Source organism: Plectropomus leopardus, chromosome 22 (assembly GCF_026936395.1).
Source record: "Plectropomus leopardus strain MGB_pleo_1.0 chromosome 22, ASM2693639v1, whole genome shotgun sequence".
NCBI classification, from domain to species: domain Eukaryota; kingdom Metazoa; phylum Chordata; class Actinopteri; order Perciformes; family Serranidae; genus Plectropomus; species Plectropomus leopardus.
Window position 1 is genome coordinate 25500026 of NC_142197.1, and position 19121 is coordinate 25519146.

At 39.5% G+C, this 19121-nt stretch overlaps 1 protein-coding gene across 1 annotated transcript in view; it reads left to right on the plus strand.

Moving 5' to 3' along the window:
* Positions 1 to 19121, plus strand: part of efcab6 (EF-hand calcium binding domain 6) — a 76183-nt gene that overhangs the window by 27526 nt on the left and 29536 nt on the right. The window contains exons 6-14 of the mRNA XM_088072933.1: positions 7408 to 7544; positions 11344 to 11462; positions 12493 to 12605; positions 12981 to 13129; positions 13295 to 13396; positions 15377 to 15467; positions 17775 to 18008; positions 18107 to 18187; positions 18386 to 18546. Coding sequence (XP_087929059.1) covers positions 7408 to 7544; positions 11344 to 11462; positions 12493 to 12605; positions 12981 to 13129; positions 13295 to 13396; positions 15377 to 15467; positions 17775 to 18008; positions 18107 to 18187; positions 18386 to 18546 — 1187 coding nt within the window. The remainder of the gene's footprint in view (positions 1 to 7407; positions 7545 to 11343; positions 11463 to 12492; positions 12606 to 12980; positions 13130 to 13294; positions 13397 to 15376; positions 15468 to 17774; positions 18009 to 18106; positions 18188 to 18385; positions 18547 to 19121) is intronic.

A 19121-nucleotide genomic window follows, 5' to 3' on the forward strand; every position in this document is an offset into this window, starting at 1 on the left:
CAAATTTGGCACAAACGTCCACTTTGACTGTGATGTACTGATTAGAATTTGAAAGTCAGAGGACACTGTGACCTCTCATTCTCATCAATCCGATATCTCAAGAACTCCTTGAAGGAATTCCTTCAAAGTACAAACAAATGTCCACTTGGACTCAGTCATGTTTAGATTTTGGGGATTGTAGGTTAAAGTTCAAGGTCACTGTGACCCCTTCTGTCCTGTTCTTGTGATCATTATATCTCAAGAACACCTTGAGTGAATTTCCTCAAATTGGGCACTAACGTCATCTTGGATTCAATGATGAACTGATTTGAATTTGGTAGTCAGAGGTCACTGTGACTGTGTGTTTGTGTCAATCTCATGAAAGCAATATCTCAAGAACACCTTGCATTAATTTCTTGGACTCAAGAATGAATATGGTCACTGTGACCTCATGAATCACGTTTTTGGCCATAAATCAAAAGTTCAGACACTATTCATGACAATATTTCACACAAATGCCTAGAAGGATAAAATTATAAAGTGCTGATATTTTATATTCAGTGAAGACAGTTGCTCATCTATGATGACTCGCCCTGGAGAGGTTCAGCTTGGCTTGGATTGCTTGAAATGCCATTAACCTAACATACAAAAGATAATTGAGACATTTAGTAGCAGTAGTCTTAATAGTAATAGTAGTAGTAGTTTTTTTTTGAACACGTGAAAAAAACATGTACAAAAGAAAAAAAGACATCATAAAGTAGCCAAACCTTGAATGTCCATAACTCTGAACAATAGAGGTGAGTGGAAAGAAACTGAAACACTGAAAGAGATGTAAACGTAAAAATGAATACATAGAAAATATCATTAATCTCCATAGTACTGGCTGGAAACAGATTTCTCAATACTGGGACAATAAAACTATCTGCGTGGCTAGATACCAACAGAGGTACGGAAGAAAATATGTTGTTTTGCTGTTTGTGTGAACTGACCGTTTAATTGTGCACGAGAATACACTGTGATCAAAGCGATATCAAACCTGACTTTGGGTCCCGGCTGTCGAGATCATACCAATCAGCTGAGAGGGTAACAAGCAGACATGGAGGAAGGACGGGCATGCACACGCAGGGCTTGCTGGATTAGCATATAACAGGCCGGTAAACAAAAACAACAGAGCTTTCATTAATTAAGGACCATGGGGCTGGGTGGGCAGACGGATGGGCGAGGGCTGCTGAGACTCTCGGAGAGCGGCACAGCGCCAGGCCTCCAACCACGCCAACCAGAACACAGCTGCCTAATGGAGCGCTGGCACCGCCAAAAGACGGGGGAGTGCAGAGAGAGAGGGGGTGAAAAAGAGAGAGAGAAAGGGGCTGAAATTGGAGATAAAAAAATAAAATTATCAAGGAATTTGTCAGAGAAAAAAGGCAGAGGGAGGCATGGGCTGAAAGACAAAAGGAAGGAAAGAAAGGGAAACAAAGTTTGCGAGGGAATTGAGTAGAGGAGGAAACAAAGGCAGATAAAAGGAGAGGGGGAGTGTGTGTGCAGAGGGAGAGATGAGATGGAGATAGAGATGGAGATTGGATGATATCCCTCTGTCTCTGTTCATTAATACCGTATGATCTCCTCTCTCCCTCCTTTGTGATTTTAACACATTTCTAATTAGCACAGAATCCTCTAAGTTGGAGCGAGAGGGAGGGAGGGAGGGAGGGGAGAGAATCATATTTATATCTGCCTTTAATAAATTCACTTTCATTTGATCTTTTTTTAAACGCACGGCTGCTGTGGAGCGCCTCTTCTCTTTCCCCTGACTCTGGCAGAATGAAAGGTGGTGTAAATGCAGGGCTAATTGTTATGCTTGTAAGGAAGCCTGAATGCGAGCTGAAGTTGTTAGACTACAAAAAGTGGAGATTTTCAAAGTTTTACTGGAGCACAAAAGAAAAAAAAATGATTCAAAAGGAGCTTAACCCTTAAAACCAAGGACAACAACTCCTTTCTTGTGCTGCTTTAGGATCCCTTTTACAAGTATTTAACCCCTTGAAACCTGGATTGAAAACCAATTTCTTGTGTTGCATTCAGATGAGCAAAATTTTTTTTGTGTGTGTGTTTTGTTTTGTTTTGGTTTTTTTTTCAAAAACATGGGAAAAAAGGCAGTGATCAACTTGGCAAGGAATGTCCTACAAATTGTAAGAAATTAGCAAAATGTGTCAAGAAAATTACAAATAAATTAAAAAGGATTATTAGAGGATTATTAGAAAATTGTCTAAAAATTGGGAAAAATGTTTCAAAAATTTGATTTGATAATTAAAATAATTTTATGTTTAAAATTGTTTCAAAAAAAGTTAAATAAATACATTTTTCAGCATTTTTGGGGTCTTTTTTGTTTTTGTTTTTATTTTTTCTGATTTTCAGGTAATTTTTCTTCAACGTTTTCACTAATATCTGCAAATTTTTGGGCCATGTCTTGTGAAGTTGCCCATTGTCCTTTCTCACTGAAAGTTTTTGAAAGGAATCACACCAATTTGCTCAGAATTCAAAGGGTTAAACCTTTGAATTCACATGACAATAATAGGGCAATGAGCAACTTGGTAAGGAATGCTCCACAAATTGCAAAAAAAAAATTATTTTAAACAAGCAAGGGAAATTTATTTCGGGAAAAAAGAAAAAATCTAGGTCAAAACTTTGTTTATTGCCAATTATCATGATTACATATTTAAAATGTTGCAGAATTATTATTTTAAAGAATTTTTAATGCTTTTATTTTTATTTTTTATTTTTTCAAAGCTAATTTTCAGGTCATTTTTCTCATACTTTTTAGAAAAATCTTGCAAATTTTTGAGACAGTAGTAGTTTATTTTGTTGCCCATTGCCTTCTTCCAGTGTTTTTGACAGAGTAAGCTGATTTGCTCATGTTTCAAAGGGTTAAGGTGTGGAAATCTGGAATTACAGAAACAAAACCCGGAACCGCTTGTTTTCAGAGGTCAGCATCTTGTATATTTTCTCTTGACTTTACTCCATCTGCTCTACTTTGCGTCTTTGTGGAGACAATGTCAGTGTAACTGCACATGAGGGACGCTCCCTCCACGCCTTTCACTGAGAGACTTGGCAGCTCGTCTAATCAGAGTGCAATTAGACAGAGACTTCTCTGGGCGACAGAAGACTCTGATTACCCAAGAGTCAACGGGGGTATATTTAGTATCTCTGCTCCCGTTCCTCAGTGGTTAGCATGCCGCCCCCGAGCTATGCAGCGAGCTGGTGCGTGGCAGGGACATTGGAAGGCGGGCCGGGGCTGGACTTGGCCAGGGCGCTTAGTCGTTCAGACTGACTCCAACTGAGCTCTGACAATGTTAACCTGATCCAAAGCGTCATCATGCAGCAGCCCGGGGTATGAAGGGCTTCCAAATTACACATGTATATAATCTCTTTGTGCCTGTAGCTCCTCAGTGCTCTGATCCCAGACTGCTCACTGTGTTAGTCAGAGTCAGGCTCATATATCGCCTTACCTACAGGGAGGGCCCATATTGCAGCCGCTTTTAAATGCAGTCCAGTATCTCTTGGAATTCTGTACATTTTGGACAGCTCCGCAGCTCATGATTACTATCAAGATGCCAGCTTTCAGTACCAATGTGGAAAGTAGCATGTCCTTTATGTAGCCAGTAAAGGGAGTGGAAATGGTTTAGAGAGAGGTGGGTGAGGTGGTTGATGTCCATTAAGTGTGTGAGACTTAATATCTTAATAAAAGATACTAGAGTTTGTTCCAGTTTAGTCACAGACCTGGATCTGGGAAAGGAAACATTTTGAACAGCAGCGAGTGTGCTAGTTACTTGTACTTGTACTTGTAATGCTAGTTACTTTGAGCTTTTCAGATTAATAAATACACAATAGAAACCCATAGAATGTTAAGATTCTCACACCTGTTTTCCTTATTGAACAGAGAAATACAACTGCACACCTTTTGAATTCAACCTTTTCTTGGTCACGGAAGACTGATGAGGTGTCATCGCCTCATTAATTCATATAACACACTTTATTTAAACAAAATAAAACTCACCAGAACCTGTTTTCGTTGCTTGTAATCTAGTTAAGAAATCCTTTGTTCCAACAATCACCAGCTCCATTTTGGTTGAAATAAATCCTTAATTCACAAACTTAAACCCATTATACAGAATGCAATTTGGGCTGTCCCAGATGAAAGATGACCATCGTGACAGAAACATGTCAATATCTTGGTTCAGGTATCTGGTTTTGGCTCTAAAATGGTGGTCCTATGTCACACAGTGAGAGAGGTTCAAGCATGGCCGTTGTCTCGGCCATCATTGTCTTTAATGCTAAATGCTAATCGATGCTAATAAATACTTCGCCCCAAGCTCTCGTTGGAGTCTGGCGTGCCAAGTTGGCCTTTTTTCTATAGCCACGACCGCGTCCGCCTTCTTCCTCCTCTTCTCTTTTTCAACACACATAAATGCCACTATAGTGAGGGCTCTATATGTTTGTTTATGTTTTAAACATAATCTACTACAGTGGTGTAGATTGATGACACATGCTGAGGATGTTTTGTCCTTGCATATTGACATCACTGGACATGCTTAATAGCTTGCGATTCAGTCTGCATACATCAAACTTTATGTTGTACCCAAATATATTAAATCCACGTCGTAGAGTGTAGCTGCACTAAAATTATAAGACTGCAAAAATCTCAGTCTGCAGGAGGCTTTAGATGTAAAAAAACATTATTCCCCACATTTCTCTGCATGCTGGCAGCTGGCTGTTTACAGTCCTGTAACTTCCCTTTCCCCACCACTAAGTGTTGCTGTGCCTTTCAGCTCAGCTGACTGTTCCACCAGTAGAAACTGGAGACTGAGCTCTGGTGGTTTGTGCTGTGCACTACATACAATTAGTAGAAAGAGGAGCACCTGTATTTATAACAGCATTGAAAAACATACATTTAGGATTTACCCTGGTATACTGTAATACCATCATACCACCCAATCTTAAGCAACAGGGTTACCAGTAGGGCTGGGCATCATTTAAGAAAACATAACAACAGTACCTTTAAACGAATACAAATGGAGTGCTTCATTCAATACCCATATTATAAATGGAGTGGTGTGTACATTGTAAAACTTAAATTAATAGCCTGGGCTTTAATCTGCTTTAACTGATGGAGAGATAGAAAGACACAGAGACAGTGTTACAACAGTCATTTTATGGCACTTTAGGATTAACGCACCCATTATACCAACTGTTGTTTTTTAATGGAATGGTGTGATTATTGTTTTTATTGTAAGTGTGGAGATGTTATCTGACTATCTAACTCTTGTTCCTATTCAAACAAAGCTGGCCACCAGTGTTGTTAGACATTGATATTTAGGTTGTGACGTCTGGTGACCAAAGAAACTGAAGCTGCTGCTGAGTGAAAACTCCACACCACGGCAAGTTTTGAGAGTCTGCTCGGCATTTTCTGTATGTCAGATAGTAAACAATCTAATAGCGCTAACTACGGGTCATAAATGTGCAACAATATATTTTGCCGACACTAGATATCAAACAAAAGCCAGAGACGGTATTGTATTAAAGTACTGTTAGCTGCAAATTCACCACGACCGAGCAGAATGCCAAAGATTAGCATGAAAGTCATGAGCACTCACTCCACAGCAAAATCTGGGGACCAAAACATCCCCAGAAGTACACTGCACAGGATACTGTATTTGTATCTGTATTTTTTTTTTAAATGACTGCTCGACTTGAAGCAATCTCAGTTGTCAGAGGGGTATCCGACTGATGTTTTGAATCTCTGACTTTATTTAATAGGGCTGCCCCTTGAAATGGGGTAACTATAATGAAAAAGAAAAAATGTGTGGGAACCTTGTTAAAGGCTTTAAATTGGGCAAATGAGAAAAACTCCAAGGTGTTCTGAGTCCCGAGTATTATCAGAGCCATTAATATTACTCCAGACACCGTGGCTGTAACTAAGGCCTCCCGAACTTAAGAAGCTGGTAAATCAGAGTTTCATCTGTAATGTTCTGTGAGTTTTAATAGAATATTTAGTGTCACATGATGCTCTCTAACAATTGTTTTTCAGCATTTCTTGGCCCGTGACCTTGTTTTTAGACTCCAGGATTCTCATTAGCCCGGCAGTTAATGAGCTGTCAAGTTGTCATGTGAATTGTGCTCATGACATACTTTTCTAAGCTATTTTCTCTGGCATAAAATGGTCTAACGAAACAATGATTTACTTCAAGACTGTGACATTCAAGTTATATGTATGTCCAACAAATTCCTCACTGCAGCTTAACCACCTCTGCTTTAACTGTAGCCCTTTGAAACCTGAGCAAATTGTCTTGATTTCTTTCAAAAAAATGGGAAAAAGAGAGAGTAACGAAAGCAAAAACGACCCAGAAATTAGCAAGAAATTAGCAAAAAAACGGAAAATAAATTACCTGGAAATTAGTGGAAAAACCTGTAACCTAATTTCAAATATGTAACTGTAATAATTTTTCTGTGATTTATTTTTTCCCTATTAAAAATTAACAAATACTTAAAAAATAATATTCTAAATCTACTAATTTCTTGAAATTTGTGGAACATTGCTTACCAAGTTGCTCATTGCCTTTTTCCCATGTCTTTCTTTTTTCATAAAAAGTATAATAATTCTGTAACCTAATTTTATACATGTTATCATATGTATAGTTTTTCTCAAGCCTTTTTCTTTTTTCCCTAGAGATTTTTCTCTATTTAAAAAAACAAACAACCAAAAAACGTATTCTAAATCTAATAATTTCTTGCAATTTGTGGAACATTACTTACCAAGTTGCTTATTGCCTTTTTTTCCTGTGTTTAAAAAAAATCACCCCAATTTGCTTTGGGTTTAAAGGTTTAAATACTTGTGAAAGACATTCGAACATCTGAAAGCAGCACAAGAAAAATGGTGTTATTCCAAGTTTCGGAGAGTTAATCTACTTAAAGCTTTGCTATTGAAGATCCGTAAATGAAATATTTGCAACTGCAGTTAAGTAATGAGTAGATATTATCCTTCAGATCAGATCACCTTTAAGAATATTTCCCAGTCTTCAGTCATGGAACACAGGAGCTCATCCATTTCAAGCTGCTGTTGTAAACCTTAAACCTCTCCGTCTGTGCTGCGCTGACCCATAATCCCCCTTAGTGCCCTCCCTCCTCCTCCTCTCTCTGTTTCATCTGTCTCCCAGCCATCTTTGCATCTCCCCTCCCTCCCTCCCGCCTCATCACTTGTCAGCACTTTGGGGAATCGACCCGGGCTTCCACAGATCAAGGCGGGCGTGTCAATAACCATGTTCACAGAGATGAAAGCTCCGGCGAGCCGAGCCTCACAAGTCGCTCTGGTTCAGGAGTTCACAGGCACCGATGAGGTGTAGTGTTGCTGTTGCTGTCAGTCACTGTGTGTGAACCCCGCAGATCGGAGGCAACCTGAGGACTGTGATCAGAGTGTTCGGACTGTTTGACTACAACCGAAAAGGACATGTCCAGCGGCACGAGTTCCGCCGCATCCTGGACAACTACTGCATCCATCTGACAGACAAGGAGTTTGAGAGGTGAGGATGGTGGTAAACATCGCAGTTGACACAACAGATCACTGTCAAATTTGTCCACACACACACACACACACACACACACACACACACACACACACACACACACACACACACACACACACACACACACACACACACACACACACACACACACACACACACACACACACACAGAGAAGCTTACTGCTTACTAAGGTGCAAACATTCACATTCTGTCCCAAAAACTGCTATATAGCACTGCATTCCTAGCACTGGGTATTGGTAGCTAGTACTATTGAAACATCTCCAGTCAAACGAGACCTACATTCGATGCATTTTGTACTGGGGGTCAGATCCTAGACAGCCCCAGCTCTCTGTCAGATCAGCACACTTTCTGTGGCTGCCCTCTCCGAAGCTGCTATCAAAGACCGAATAGTTAGTTAGATGAGCAAAACATAGCAGCAGTGGCTAACATCAATGACTGAACCATTAACCGTTAGGGCCCACTTTAATATTACTCACACTCGTATCACTCTACAAATAAAATTAGCTTTTCAAAACCAAACATTACAAAATATTATAGATTGATATGTTTTTCTACTCTAATTTAGTTTATTTTTTTAACTAACATCAGTAGTAGTAGTAGTAACATCAGTAAATATCATATTAAAAGCCAAGTTTTTACCATGATGCCATTATGTTTTTAGATGAAATGAAACAAAAACACTATACTATACTATACTATACTATACTATAATATATTTCAATATACTATATGCTAAGTACATTTTTTGTTTGATGATGACAGTCGGGGATATATCAGTTATTAGCAACAGCATTGATTGTGGCAGTGCACTTTGTGGAAATAGCATGTATTTTCTCCATATACCCTATATGGTAAAAAAAGACACCATCAGGTGTAAAATTAATTAATGACAGGGAGCGGGGTGCCACTGTAATGGCATTCTGTGATGTCACTCTAATATCTGACATTTTTTGTGATCTGTGAGTGCAGCGCAGTAGGCAGAGTTCTTTTTTTATCTCCTTTGCAGCTGAATGTCACTTGTGAGGAAGATAATTGATCTGTTGATATGTTCACAGCTGATCAGACTGATAGATGAGAAAAGGTATTTGGATATTTTTGTAAGTGAAAGAGAGTTTTAGGCCCAGCAGAATGAACGGTTTAGTTTAGCTTTTAATGCGCCTGACGTTCTGATGCGCATCTTTGCTTCTACTGCGCTAAAAAAGAACCCAACAGTGTTTTAGTTCTGCTCCTAATTAACAGTTCAGCTCCACTGAGACTATGGCGGGACAAATTAGACTACGGCGGCCCGCCATAATCTTGGTTATTAATGAGAAACACGCTTTCTCACAACCATTGTGTCTGATACTGACACCGAAAAACATCACGTCTGTGTGTGTGACACATAGCTGTCTCCTGGTTACTCTTTGTCACACGTTGTTATGCCTCTGTGCCAGCAATAGCCGAGTCCAGAACACATTTGCTTTCTGATTAGATTTTGGTGGTTATAGGTCAAAGGTCAAGGTCACTGTGACCTTGCATCTGCCTCACTTTTGTGAATGTGATATCTCAATAATAGCTTGGGAGAATTTCTATAAATTTGACACAATTATCCGCTTAAACTAAAAAATGAATTGATTAGAATTTGTTGGCCAAAGATCAAGGTCACTGTGACCTCATCAAATATTTTTTTTTGCCATAACTCAAAAATTCATATGCTTATTATAACAAAGTTATACATTGACATCTACTTGGATAAAATTATGAAGAGTTGACATTTTATAGCCAAAAGGTTGAAGGTCAACTTCACCGTGACATCATAATGTCCTGCAAAAACACTTTTCTGTCCATTACATCATATCTCAGGAACAGAAGTGGAAACGTTTGGTCCATTACTGAACTGATGACACTAATGTTGAAACTGTGCTGATTGTAGAGATCTTATGTGCTGCTGGGGGAAGATGTGTGTGAGGCACCAGATAGTGGTAATTCTAGTTCAAATTGTTAAAGCATCATGGTTAGGTCTAGGCAACACAACTAACTGGCTAGGGTTAGCTAGGGTTAGCAAAATGTCATGTTTTGGGTTGAAATGACTACACAATTGTCATTAATCCATCGTGTGTGACATAAGTTGCCTATTTGACAGACAGATTGAAGTTACATAACATCATGTTAAAACACCACCAACTTTTGGTTTCACATGGCAGACAAACTGCAGTTTCCTGGCTAAAAGTCTGTTTGAGTCCTCCACTTCCCTTGCTCCCTGCATGAACTTTCTCACTTTTTATTCTTTGAGCTTCACAGATGCGTTTACACTGGAATAAGCTGAAAGCCTAGTGCATCTCATAGAGACGCCAAAGGATGCTGTCAGCCTTCCACAGGGTGTGGCAAAGTTCTGATGACCAGGGGGGAACACAGGCTGTCATACTGTCAATGGACTGAAAGACTGTGTTTTGAAATACAATGACTAAATCATTTAAGGTCGTCTTTTGCTTTGCTTTCAAATGTCTTCATTAATGAATGAATGTCCCTCTTACAGCAGCTCACTGTCCTTTGTACTATATCACGTACACTCACACACACACAAACATACACACAAACATACACACACTCATGCACTCTTCATTCCACACCGGAGCTCTGATTGGCCCGACCCTGTGTGAACCCAACAGTTTCTATCCTAGCCTGACCTGATCCTGACCCACAGCAGAGTCTGATTAAAACCAGAATTTGTTCTGTTAAAAATAGGTCTGTTGTATATTACATTTTATATATTATAAATTAAATCAATTTTAAAGATTTAATAGATGTATTACAAGATAAGAGCTGGCATCTTTTCTCGCACCACTTCTTCTTCTCTGTCTTGTCATCTCGTGTATTCAGCAAAGCAGGCAGTGTTCCTCGGTGTGTCTAGTATGCATGGCGATGGCGATGCAGCACGTTGATGTTGATCAGCACTCTCCGCTGCATGTTATTTACATCTCCTCCACTGCTGAGGAGGGAGAAGCAGAAACTACCAACCAGTTCACCTTGCAGCCTCCCTTTCTCTTCCATCCCTCTCTCGTCTGCTTTCTCTCTCCACCCTCTTTCTCTCTCTTTCCCTCTTGACTCAGTCCATTAAAACTCTTGCCAAAGTGTCCTTTAAACATGTGACAGATCACATCAGTTTCATAAAGAAATCTAATAAATAAACATAAATTTGTTGAATCGAGCTGGAGGGAATAGTGAGAAATTAAAGCCTGGCCTGGCCCGAACCCGGCGGGTCGGGTCAGGCTCTGGTGAGTTCGGGGAGAGAATCAAAGCTTTATTCTACACTCCACAGCTACAGGTCTGAACACACACACTCCGTCATCCAACCAGCACAGCCCGGCTCTCTGCAGTATTCTCAGCGGTGGGTTTGCTGGCTAGGATGAGATCACTGGCACTAACTTTGTGGTCAGCCATTGTCTCAGGATGACCACGTGCTAATCAGTGTTTCAAACTTCGGGCCCTGCAGTCAAATCCATTTCAGAAATGCTCCTTCACTTTTTGGATGTAGCTCTAGAGGATTGTATGTGACAGGTTCATTTTCAATGGCTTTAATTGGTTTTAGTGCTCAGGTCTCTCTCTCTCTCTCTCTCTCTCACACACACACACACACACACACTTGTGCTGTGTGTGAGAACAGATAGAGCAGAGCATAAAGCACGACCTCTTTTCTTTTCTACCTCTTTTGGATGTTCCTGACATTATAGTCACACGTGAAACTGTACTTTTTAATGAAATATAAATATCCTGCATGTGTTTACTTTATACTAGGCTGTGGAATCATTACAGTCCCAATAACACATCCACCATCTCCTATGAACTATTCCTGGACCAGCTCGGCTTCAGTGACAGCCATAACTTAAGGATCGCTCCAGTCTGCACTAAACTAGGTATGGGAACAGTTAAATTATGGAACTCATCCAAATCAGTAAATGACTGTGGAAAAAAATATTATCTTACACTGATGCTAACATGCTCAGAATGACTACACATAAGCGTCTTTAGCAAATATTGTTAAAAATGGTTGCTGTCTTAGTTTAGCATTTTAGCACGTATACAGTATAGACAAATAGGAAAAGGAAATGTGCAGTTCCTCACAATGTGCAATTATTCATGTGCAATTGGTGTAAATATTTCTTCAACTGTTGAATTTTACATTTTTTTATACTCATTATACTGTTCATTATGCTTTCTTTATTTTCCTTGCTCTTGTCTTGTCTTGTTCTCTCTTGTCTCATCTTGTCTTAAAACATTTGCAACTATGCAGAGTTGCTGTGGTTTTCTTCATGTCAAATAAACTTGAAAATCCTAAGGTAAAGGGAATTTTTTCAGTCTGGCTCCTATTCTCACATGTTTTTGTATCCTATTCAAACATTTTTTGAATTTGGTCCAGTATTGAAGCCAGGCTGCGATGTAAACATTCAGGGCATGCTCACAACATCAGTTTATGTCCACTAAAACTGCATGTTTTTGCCACTGACAGACTCAGATTGTTAGTTTAAGTGTCGGACAACATTAAATTGATTTCTTTGAAAAACATGGGAAGAAGGCAATGAGGCAAAGACAGGAAAAAAGACCAAGACATTAACAAGAAGTTAGTTTTTTCAAAAAAAGTACAAGCAAATTAGATAAAATAAAATAACAAAAAAAAGTAAAAACAAGGGAATGATCTAGGGAAACTTCTCAAAGCATTAAAATAATAATTCTGTAAATTAATTTCAAATATGTGACTATGATAATTATGAATATAGTTTTTCTCTTGCCTGTTTCTTTCGGCTGAAAACCTCCACATGATTAAAAACAGATTGCAAAGTCAGATGCAAAAGCAAATTATTTCATGAAATCAAGTCTCACACACTCTTTTGGCCATATGTGTAAAGTAAAAACCAGTGTCAAAATTTTTAACAATGTGTTTTGTAGAAGTGTCCAGACCAGGGACGACTCCACCTGACAGAGTCAAACAGAAGAAGCAGAGACCAGAATCTATATCCAGTCTGCGACCCAGGACTCGGCAGACTCTCTTCTATGACAAGGTAGAGACTCTGTGTGTTTGACTGCTCCTGTGTGCGTGTCACCATCTGGCCCTCTCCAAGGCATTATCCTGTTTGAGGACGGAGGGCTAAATTGGCTCTAAGTGGCGCGTCAGGATGCAAACGGCAGAGGGAACACTTCTAATTAAAATGTTTGCCCAGAAAAATCAGCTCCCGAGTTAGTGTGTTAATCACAGCTAATTTGTGGGAACAGTGGCAGAAACGCTCCTCTCTTGCATCCCAGAGCCGCACTGGGATGTTCTCCATGGCAACCAGAAGCGGAGATGACTCACTTCCTGTCTATATTGAGGAGAGAAAAATGAAACAAAGAGAAAGGTCAATCTGTAAAATATGAATGTTTGTTATTCTTTCGAACAGATGTGCATGAACTGTGTGCTGCTTTGGCGAGCACTGCAGGCCTTTGACACCAGCCGCTCCGGCCTGGTTGAGCAGGACGTCCTCAGGGCCGTTCTCAGCAGCTTTGTATTTCCCATGAACCCTCACTCCTTCCAGAAGCTGACCAGCCGGTAGGGAGAGCAATAATTTATTTATCTTTCTTCTCCCTGTTTCTGCCGACCTGCTCTGCCTCGACCTTGCTGCCCTTTTACTCTTTAAATCTTAAAATCCAGCTCTCATCTATTCTGTGTGATGTATTTTTCATGCATGTGTATGGATTGTGTGTGTGTTTGCAGTTATGGTGTGCGAGTAGCGGGGCCCGTGAGGTGGAAACACTTCTTGGGCCACTTTATGAGCCCGATGAAAGAAGAGGGCGACACAGATGTTGACACTGACAGGTCAGTTTGCCCTCTCCTTTTTTTAGTTATTCCATACATGGAAACTCAGTCAGGTAACGAAAAAGAAACAGAACAATGCAAAGAGAACATAAGAAAAACAAGAAAGACAAAACAAAAAAACATGCAGGATGAACTGTACATAACTATATACATAAGGGGTATCAAACCAAAGTATCAAACAAAAATATTTAGCATTTTCCAAATGTCCAGTGTTTTCTTAGCTTTGCCATTTTTCAGTCTGTATAATGTTTGCATATAATGTCCTATCTTTTTCTTAATTCTTATATTTTTTATTTTTTTAATATATATTTTTTAGGGCTTTTATTGCCTTTATTTGATAGGACAGACAGACAGCGTGAAAGGCGGAGAGAGAGAAAGGGGATGACATGCAGCAAAGGGCCAAGGTTGGACTTGAACCAGCGGCTGCTGCAGCGAGGACACCACCTCTGTACATGGGGTGCCTGCTCTACCAAATAAGCCACAGAGCTCCCCAAATTCTTGTATTTTTCTGAGTCCATTTACATTCACAAATGTGATATTTTCCATACAAAAAAAGTTCAAAATATATATATTTTTTCCCAAATATCAACTCAATTGTAATCATACAAAAATATATCTCTTTTTTTCTAACACTTGAACCAGTCAGTGTTTGAAAGAAATATTCTTTATATCCAAAATAATTTAACACAAGGGCTCTGATAGAATAGGTGACAAATACTTTTGGTTTCATCATTACAAAAGACAGAATTTGTAATCCATGTCCCTAAATCTGATTGACCGGATAATTTAAGGTATGATTTAAAGGAAACTTTTATAACTTTTTTGGAGAGACAGTATAAAATTCCAAACAGTGTTCCATTTCATATTTTCATATTTAGATTTCCAAACTGCTGTGCCAAAGAGTTGTGGTTTAAATCTTTAAACTGGTTTCAGTTTGCCCTGCTCACACATGGAGCCTCCACATGTGCTGAGGTCATCACAGGTTATTCACACGTCTCCTATCATCTGTGTTGAGTCTGTTGTAATGTAAAACTGAACTTCGCTGTAGAACAGAAACACCATATTGTGTGCATCTTCCAGCCATCTGCAGCTCCATATTTTTTTCTTTTTGTCTTCTTACTCGCTGTTCATTGTAGAATTGCACAAATGAATTCTGCCTTTCTTTCTGTCAACATTATTGAGAATGCAGTCATTATATTGGGATAAACTGTGGTGGACTGGATTCATCTGTACATCGTGAGCATGAAAGCGGCTCTGCACCGGCTAAGCAGGCTCTAACCATTCAAAAAGGCTGATTAAAATATGTAAGTGAGTTAAAACAACTTATAGAATAAATAAAAACATGTAGCGTCTGCCCAGACTTAGGCTGGATTTATGCTTGACGCAAAGGGTTAATGGCAGTCCCGCTGTAGATACCCTCAGCATAGGTTTTTAAATTTAAGTTCAGGGTGTAAATTCAGAGGTTTTTTTGTGAATACAGTGCAGGCAGAGCTCTCCACGAGTTTTTTTTTCCCTCAGCAGCAGTTTGTGTCTTCATTCATTGATCAGTTCAGCCCTGATCACAACAGATCAATGAATGAGAGGCGGAGCTGCTGCTTGTTTGTAAATGGAAACTTAGACCCAGCAGAATGGACAGTTTCACTTTCAATCTGCATGAGATTCTGCTGCTCCTTCTGTGCCCAGAGTACCCTCTGACAGTGTGGTGGTATAACTAACCATGTGGTATATGTAGTTCAACAGTGCCCCTAATGAATGGTCCAGCTCCAAACGCAGAAAATCTATCTGTGGTGTCAAATACTTTAACCATGGAGGGCCGCCACAAATAAAAGAAAGTGTGGGAACCTTGGTTCAGCAACGTGTTCTGTACAAACTTGGAGAGAATAGCCAGTAAGCCACAAGAGGTTTCTAACTTCTTTCTTTCTTTCTCTCTTTCTTTCTTTCTTTTCAATTGTTTTTACTTTTCCTTTCCTCTCCTCTCAGGGAGTGGGAGCATCCTGCCGCAGAGGCAAACGGCTTGGATCTTCAGGACATTAACCCTCGACTGAGAGAAATCTTCCACCTGCTGGACACGGTAGGAGCCAGAAAGTGAATAACAGCAAAAAAATGGAGTGATGAATCTCCTTCTCGCACTAAAGACACAGTGAGATGCTTTCAAACCTCTCCCTTATTTGCATCACCTTGCAAAAACTGCAGTGAGAGACAAGACAGAAGTGATTTGAATGTGATCAGACAGGACACAGGGGAGTAATCTCAGCAGATTGCAAAGAGACAAAGGCACATGCTCAGGTGTATGCTTTAAATATAAATGCCAGACAGCTTTACAGATGAGCCAATCATCATGCGCAGCTTTTTGATGGCCATAAACATGATTAGATGATTGCATATGGCCACTGGTTAGCCACTCAGTCACTAGCCATATGTTCGTCTGACAGCCGTCCCCTTCAACACGCCTCCGCATCCAGTTCTGCCTCTTTAATTTCAAATCAGTCTTCTTCAGCTGGATGAAACTTTGGAGTTTGACTAAACTTTGGGGAAAGGGGGGGCTGAATTTCCATTAATTCACAGTTATGTTTGATGTTGCTGCCGCCACTCACAAAACAACAGTCGGCTTCCAAGTTGGAGGAAGAGTGTGTATATGTGTGTATGTGTGTGAAGCCTCTCCCAGATATGAATCACACATATCTATCTGCCAAAATCTCCTCCTTTTAATGGCATGGGAGGGAAAAAAAATCCATCCATCAACTGTTTTAATAATCTATTCAGCGGGTGGGAGATCAAACAAGAGTGTCCTCACACCGCCAGCCAATAATGAGCTTTTTCACTCAGGCACGTTTCAAGCCAACTATGGTTTTTCGGCTATCTCTGGGGAAGCATTCATGAGCTCCCAAGACTTGCTATGATTCACATTGTTTGTGTATGATTCACAATGTAACGTACACATCAGATGGATGCACTGTGGTGCCAGGCTATAATTAGTCCTATCATAATATTACAGCGCCTTATCATATAAGCCACTTAAATATTGAGTATCATAATACAGCATCAACATATGTGGTCCACTGTTAATGGAAGCCAGTGTAATAGTCCTTCAGTAAAGGAACTCTGTGCTTTGTGGGAATGTATTTGATTTATCTCTTAACTCTAATTTATGACATTTGCCCAGTTGTAAATATATACATTATGTTTATATACATTATACATAATGGAAATTGATATGTGTAGGTAAAAATTGTGTTAAATTAAGATAGTAAAAATAATGAACATAGCTACCATGATGTTCCCCATTAGTTCATTGGACTGCTGCTTTGATGCCTCGCCATCTTGGTTTTTGGGAGCCACAAGTGACCATATTTGGGCGCAGGATGGAGATTTGGAAGAGAGAGGGGAGGATCTCGCTCTATTGTGGCACCTTGTAGACAACCTTCCACTCAAAACGGCCACAACCTTAATTAGATGTAACTTAAAATCTAGGATTTGAGGAAATTTCTAATATTTTAGGACATTTATAGGATTTTAGGACAACACTAAGACTTAAGGATGTTTCTAGGATTTCAGCATGTTTCTAGGATTTAAGGATGTTTCTAAGATTTTAGGACATTTTGAGGATTGCAGACATTTCTAAGATTTTTGTACGTTTCTTGGATTGTAGGACATATGAAGGATTTTGTGACATTTGTAGGATTTAGGGAATTTATTTTACAAAATTTCTCAGATTTAAGGACCTTTCTAGGATTTTAGGACATTTCTAGGATTTAAGGATGTTTTTAGGATTTTGGGACATTTCTAGGATTATAACATATTTCTTGGATTTGGGACATTTCTAGGATTTTAGCATGTTCACAGGATTTAGGATGTTCCTAGGATTTAAGGAAATTTTTTAGGATTTTAGTTTCCATGCTTTTAGACATTGCTTTTTCATTATAAGAATTTCAGGAAATTTGTAGGATTAAGGACATATCTAGGATTTAAGAACATTTCCAGGATTTCAGTACATATCTATGATTTTAGGACATGTCCAGGATTTCAGGATGTGTCTAGGATTTTAGGACCTTACTGGGACTTTGGGACATTTCCGGGATTTCAGGACATTTCCAGGATTTCTGGATATTTAGTAGGATTTTAGGTCATTACTGAGATTTTAGGATGTTTCTAGGCTTTTAGGACACTAGGGTGTTACTAGTGTGAGGGGTTAAACTCTATTTTGATGCTGTTTTATGCTGTTTTCATGTTTTATGCAGTGTGAATCAACACATTTTTATTGTAAATTAGAAAATGATTAGGGGGCCACCCAGCAATCTATCTGGGGTCAGACTTGGTCTACGGACCGTAAGATGAGTATCACCTGTATGAAGAATACTCACACTGCTTTTCTTTCCAGAGGGAGGCAGGGTATATCCCCAGAGCAGAGCTGAGACATTTTCTGGAGAGACCAGGTAGGACGCTGCCCAGGTGTCAGCAGCCACAGATCACAGAGCTGCTCAATGCTCTGGACCCAGAACACAGCGGGGTCATCCAGCGGGCCAGCCTGGAGAGACTCAGCCCCAGCATCACCAACACCGCACCTCCACCCGCCACTGCTGAGGACACTGCTGAGGACGCTGAACACACTGCTGTATGCTCATTAACCCTTTGCTATGGTGTATGTATGTGTGTGTGCATTGTAATTCCATGTAAGGCCATTAATTCGTACTTATTCTTTATTTTTGTCAGGAGGAGCAAAAACCAGCAGAAGAGAAGCAGACCACACAATGTGCTGATAAAGTGTCTGTGGCATCTGCTTCATGGACAACAGTGAGTGTGTTAACAGCACACTGTGATCAAATATCACCCATATCACACAATCACACACACACCCACACACCCACACCCTGAGATCAAACAGAGAGAAAACACAAGATGAGATCAAAAGAAAAAAAGGGGTTAATTATTAATACGCAGTTTGATTTGTGTGTGTGTTTGCTGTGTGTCTGTGTGTGCACTTGTGCTAAGGTGGAGAATGTGCTTGTGGAGAAGCTGTGTGAGCAGCTCAGTTCAGTGCTGGCGGCTCTGAAGCTATGTGACCCTCAGCACACAGGATACGTCACACAGGAAGATCTGAAGAAGGTCTTAAGCTGCTGTGGAGCGCCCGTCTCAGACACACACTTCAACAAGTAAGAAACACACGACGCACGCAGTGCAGCAATAACAAAAGATGACAACTGTTCGAAATCGTCAAGATGTCAAGAACTAAAACTCCTCAGTCTAACAGAGCACTCAAGCAGGAACAGATACACATGTCAACACCTATGAGCAGTTTCCCAGCATGTAGGCTTGTTTTGGGACACAGAGTTGCCACACTTAACCCTTTGAAACCTGGAGCAACATCATCTTTCTTGTGCTGCTTTCAGACATCTTTCAATATTATGTAAATGTTGAACTCAAAGTAAATTTGTTTGATTTATTTAAAAAAAAACCCATGGGAATAAGGCAGCAAACAACTTGGTAAAAATTGTTCCACAAACTTTAAGAAATTCGTAGAATTTTTATTTTATTTTTTAAAAAAAGCTAGGGAAAATGTCCAGGGAAAAAAAGAAAAAAGCTAGGGAAAAAGGATATTTACAATCATCATAATTACCTATTTAAAATAATTTTACAAAATTATTATAGGTTTTAAGGTATTTTTTTTTACTAATTTACAGGTAGTTTTTTATATGTTAAATTTTTGGGTCATTTATTCTTTTTGTTG